The sequence below is a fragment of the Corvus brachyrhynchos genome, unplaced genomic scaffold (genome assembly GCF_000691975.1).
Source record: "Corvus brachyrhynchos isolate BGI_N302 unplaced genomic scaffold, ASM69197v1 scaffold79, whole genome shotgun sequence".
Taxonomy (NCBI): Eukaryota; Metazoa; Chordata; class Aves; order Passeriformes; family Corvidae; genus Corvus; species Corvus brachyrhynchos.
The window spans coordinates 199,973-205,618 of NW_008240023.1; the positions used below are offsets into that span (position 1 = coordinate 199,973).

A 5,646-nucleotide genomic window follows, 5' to 3' on the forward strand; every position below is an offset into this window, starting at 1 on the left:
AAGGAAGAGACACCGAGGGGGAGGTATCTCCTCTCTCTGAGCTCGCTTTCCAGCGTGGTCCCCTGCTCCTCCCCACTGGGATCAGACAGATGGGCAGCATCCCAGCTCGGCAGACTCCCACCCCAACAGCATCCCCGTGTCCCACCCTGCAGCGGGACCCAGCCTGGGCTCTGGGATGTGCTGGGTGAGCCCGCTTGCAGTGGGAGCCGTGGGGTTCAGGCTGGTACCCACACGCCCTCTCCTGTTGAGGCCAGGATGCTACCAGGGTTTGCCTGGAGGCAGCATCCTTAAGAAGGGATTTGTGGTGGTTTCTTGTATAAACAAGTGGCCTGGATGCACACGGTGCTTGCGAAACACAAATAAATAGTAGGGAAGTGCAGATTATCCCAGGAAATACAACACGTGGGCTGCAGGACCTGCCAGCTGTCCTTGTGTGGGGCAGGGCAGCCAGCTGTGGCCAGGGAGCCCTGGGGAGAGGGGAAACAAGGAGCACAGCCAAAAGATCCCTGTAAAAGCTCTGTTGGGTGTCTGGCCGGGTCCTGGCCGCTACCTCTGCTCAGCCCACGTGGTGCCAGCTCTGGCACGTGGCTTGTCCGGCCGTGCTGGTGGTGCTGGGCAGAGGCTGCAAGGTTGAAACCTGGGGCTTTCCAGAGGCATTGGAGAACCATGGAGAGCCAGTCCCAAGCCCCGAAGCGAGGCAGTGCCACGAGGGATGGTTATGGGCCACTTTGCAGCCTCTTTGTGCCGATAAAGAGGGCAGCAGCACCACAGATCTGACAGTGAATCCATGGAATCATGGAATCACTGAGGCTGGAAAAGCCCTTTAGGACCATCGAGTCCAACCATTAACCCAGCACTGCCAGGTCCCCCACCAAGCCAGGTGGTCCCCAGGTGCCACACCCAGCTGCAAACAAGCCCTCCTGCCAGGCCCCAGCTGACACCCCACTTGCCCCCTTGAGTTGTCCCAGGGGCTCCTGCATCACCCGCAGGCTTTGCCCCTCCAGGTGTCCTGCCACGGCCATGGAGGCAACTCAGGAAGGAGCAGAGGTGCCAGGACACCCCTCCAGCTGCCTCCCAGCAAGTTCATCCTGGGGCTTGACCCAGGGCCAGGTTTTAATCCGCTTGCAGCCCCGTTAGTTCCAGATAACGCGAGGCAGGGCTGGACAGTGATGGAAACACCACGAGGCGGTCAGATGCCGCTCCCCTCTCACCCAGCCAAGGCCTCCTTCCCTCCACGGCCACTACTCCCCACGGGAAAACCGGGGGCGGGCAGTGGGATCACGGCTTGGCAAGCTGGGGAGCATCACCTGCTAGAAGGGTCTGCTCTGCTCCAGGCGGTTGCCGTGCCCTCCACGTGGTGCCAAACCCCTCCAGCTGGGGACAGGAGCTCCTCCACAGCCGTGACCTGGCCCTCCCAGCATGTTCAAGAGCAAAGAAATTGCTCTTCAAGAGCAAAGAGTTATTCTTCAAGGGACCAAGGCGAATCCCAGTGCAAAGCAGTTTGTAGCCCAGCAATGATTAACCCCTTCCTGGGAGAGCTTTCCCTGCCCAAAGCCATTCCAGTGGGAATGTGGCAGCATGGTCAGGATGATGTTTAAGCTCAGAAACGTGCTCTGCAGAACTCCACGGGAAAAACATCGCTCCCCTCAGCAGAGCCTCTGTTGCTGGGCAAGTCCTGCTCAGCCCAGGATAAACCTGAACATTCCTTTCCTCAAGTCCTGCAGGGGATTTCCATGTCAGCTGGGCATTTTCCCCACACTTTCCACAAACCTTATCTGGAACACGAGTCCTGCTCAAAGCACGGGCTGAGCTATCACATCCTTCCTCACTCTCCAAAGTCTTCCTGGAGATAGCGCCCAACATCAGCCAGCAAAGATATGCTCCAACCCAAGCATTTTTTCCATCTAAGAGAGATATTTTGCCAGCCAAACCAGCTCCTCCACCAAAGGAGCTGGGTATTTTAAGCAATGGGGAGATCTGAAGAGGCTCTGCGTGTTCACTGGGAAAAGGCAATGGTGGGAGCTGCAGGGCAACCCCACATCCTCCTGCCAGCCCAGCTTGAGAGCTTTGCCTTGGTGAGCCCCAAGACATTAAATCGGTGGCATCTCAAGCCACCTTCCCCTCCACCTCTGGTGTCCCCTTCCCCAGGGACACACATGGAGCTGGTTGTCTTCTGGGCATGGGCGGTGTCACATCTCTCCAGGCTTCGGGGAGACACTCCTCGGGGTGACCCAAGCTCTTACCTGGTATTTATCCGGGTCAGCCCCTCCAGCCTGAGCGACAAAGAGCCCGGAGCCCTCTTCCAGCTCCATCTCATCCGGGGAGCGCTCGAAGTGGACGCGCTCGTGCTCCTCGCAGTCCAGGTACAGGACGACCTCCTCCTCCTCCACGCTGATGGCGAAGCGCGTCCACTGGTTGAGCAGGGTGGGCACGGTGAAGGTGGCGGCCGGGTAGGAGCTGGGCGAGCCCGGCTCCGTGTAGTAGAAGATGATCTGCTGCTGGCCCGCCCGCAGCTCCGAGAGCTTGACGCCCACGTAGATGATGCTCTGCGAGGAGTCCGTGACGGCAAAGAGCACGCCGGCCCGGGGCGTGGTGGGCTGGATGTGGAACAGCAGCGAGAAGTCCCGGTAGAAAGGGCTCGGCAGGTGGTACCGGGCCACCTGGCCCGTGTTGGCATTGGGACCGAAGACGTAGCCAGGGTTGTTGTCGGGGCCGTAAATTCTGTGGATCTCCTCCGTCGGCGGGGCCCCGATCAGCTCCAGCAGGCTGACCCCGGCATTCAGGCTCTCTGCAGGGACGAAGGACAGGGGATGGTCTCAGCCAGCCAGGCAAGGATGGTCACTCAGCAAGGACACCCCTGCCCGTGCCTCCCAAACACCCCACCCTTCAGTGGCTCCCTTTGCTCACCCTTCCCAGCGTTTGTGCATTGGCCAAGGCAGAAACCTTGAGCTGCTCCCAGCACACCTTTCGGATGAGTCTCCCAAAATGCCCCCCATTCCCAGCTGCTGGGCCTCCATCACAGAATCACAGCATGACTTGGGTGGGAAGGGACCTTAGAGATCATCTCATTCCAATCCCCCTGCCATGGGCAAGGACACAATGCACTAGACCAGGCTGCTCAGATTCCCTGGGATGGGATAACACCAAAGGGGTCTTGTCCACGGTAGGGGGATGCTGCTGGAACACCAGGATGCTGAGCCACCATGGAGCCCCAGGGAAGCGTGTTGCATCCACACTCATTCTGGGATCACGGTGACCCCTCGCGTCATCCCAGGACAAGATCCTACGGTCACCCCAGCTGGGAATAAATCAGAGCCATCCCCTCGCAACACCCTGGGAACGCGTCTCAAGCCAGCTCAGCTTCCCAGATGCTCTCAATTTGGAGGTCGCCTCCTTTCCCAACTCCTGTTGAGAATTAGGGAATTAGGGAAGTTCTGCTGGAGACCGTCCCTCTACCCGGCGCAGCTGAACATCTGGTCGGGGCGAGCCGGCGCTGTGTCCGCCAGCTCCCGTTGTTCTGGCAGCCAGCACATCCTCATCGCCCACACACCGGGCGCTGGATTCCTCCTCTCCTATGTCAACCGCGCGGGGCCGGTGCCAGCTCCATGGGAGTGAGCACGCCCGGTGCTTTTTAACCTCTCCTTTCCTGGGAGGGAGGAAACCCAACCACCCTGGCTCCGAAACTGCCGAGGGATCTGCACTGGGAACACATGCTCAGTGCTAATTTTTGTCCCGATCCCGAGTCAGGAGCAGCAGCTGACACAATTCAGTGTCCCCAGTTCCATCCCTGGTTTTCATGTGAGCAATGGGGAGTGGGGGGAAGCAGAGGTGTATCCTGAGGTATCCTGGGCTGATCCTGGAGGAGGATCAGCCAGGAACTTCCACCCAGCTCTGCAGCCCGGCATTGTCCTCCAGAGCTCTTCAAAAAAAAAACGGAATCAAGTCAGGCGCAGCAGCTGACACAATTCAGTGTCCCCAGTTCCATCCCTGGTTTTCATGTGAGCAATGGGGAGTGGGGGGAAGCAGAGGTGTATCCTGAGGTATCCTGGGCTGATCCTGGAGGAGGATCAGCCAGGAACTTCCACCCAGCTCTGCAGCCCGGCATTGTCCTCCAGAGCTCTTCAAAAAAAAAACGGAAAAGAGAAAGAAGGAATGGGCCCAGCCTTGCCCAGCCCGAAAGGAAAACACGTCTCTTGGGATGGTGATGAAAACCTGGGTGCCTCTTCCAAAGCCTGGGGGACATGGAGCATTCCCAGGCTGCCTCCGCTGCCAAGCCCCAGTGCCAGCGCCAGCCCCATGACAGGGACCTAGCAGTGGGGACATTAGAAGTGCCACCAACTAAAGGTGGGGGCAAATTTTCGCTCTGCCAGAGCCAGACCCACTGATCCTCTGAAACTCTGGCTCTGAAACTGCTCTGTGTCCACCATGCTCCCCAAGCCCTCAGTCCCCCCCAGCCTTGGCGCCCCAAAACTGAGCACGTGGCTGGAAGAAAATCTCCCTCCGGGTCTTCCACCAGTTCTAGCCCCTTCACCTGCCCTGCACTGGGGTCAGGCTTCCCCACAGGGCATCCCCAGTCTGCTCAGAGGAGAACTTGTGGACCTTGGAGCCCAGCACCCTTTCACTCCCAGCTGTGCACAGTCCTACACCAAAAAGGATGGGGTGAGCGAGCGGGGCTCCCCCAGACTCTCAGCCTGTCACTCACCCTTGAGTCACACCACGCTCAGCACCTCATGAGCTCGCTCCAACTGCAAATGCCAGGATGCAGGCATTGCGCTTATCTGCGGTTGGAGGAAGCCAAATTCGCAGCAGCTTTAAGGGAAAAGGAAACCAGAGCTTCCTCCCGGGGGTCTACAGGGGTGTAATAGCCAGTGCTGCAATTCCTGCAGCCAGACAAGTCATTGTGTCCCCCCCCGGGGCTCAGGATGATGGGGACACACTGAAAGAGGCTTTTGTTAGCAGGGCAATTTCCAACCATTCTCCCCTTGGAGCTCCAGCCGGCTCTGGGAGTTGCCCTCCTCCTCAAACACGCCACTCGCCCCCAGTCTGGGGTGGGAGCTGGGTACCAGCACTTCCCAAAGCAAATGGACTTTTCTCCTGCATGACAGAGGCTGGATGGGGACTGGGGAGCAGAGCGGTAAGGGGAGACCCCTTCAAATGCCTGCTCCCCTACAAAAGCCAAGTGCCCCTTCTCATCCCCAAACCTTTCAGGCCACGCCTGCCTTTTCCAAAGGGCATCCAGAGCCCAAATATCGCAGCCCATCATCCCCGTGGCAAACTGGCAGCACCCATCGTGGAGGACGGAGGGATGGGGGGGCCCGCAGTGGGTTTGGTGCTGGCACGGGACGGCTGTGGGGATGTCTCTGGACGCAGCGATTCCACCATCGGAAACGTCCCCAGGACGCCCCAAGCCACCTTCCCGCTCTGCCATGCCCTTCCTGGCTGACCTGAGCCCAGTGTGGGGTTCAGGGGACCCCCAGCACTCCCTGGGGTGCAGCACAGCCCCCACACTCCCCACCCACTCCCGACCCCGCCCATGCGAGCAGTCCCAGATGGGATCGTGCCTCCTCTCCGAGCACCGCCGTGATCCCAGTGCATCCCCCCGCGAACAGAGCCTCTTTGACACCGAGGGGACCCTGCAGGAGACCA

At 59.5% G+C, this 5,646-nt stretch overlaps 1 protein-coding gene across 1 annotated transcript in view; it reads right to left on the reverse strand.

Annotated features, from left to right (window-relative positions):
• COL18A1 (collagen type XVIII alpha 1 chain) overlaps positions 1-5,646 on the reverse strand; it is a 25,589-nt gene that overhangs the window by 17,527 nt on the left and 2,416 nt on the right. Inside the window, exon 2 of the mRNA XM_017743356.1 lies at positions 2,244-2,788. Within this exon, the coding sequence (XP_017598845.1) occupies positions 2,244-2,788 (545 nt within the window). The remainder of the gene's footprint in view (positions 1-2,243; positions 2,789-5,646) is intronic.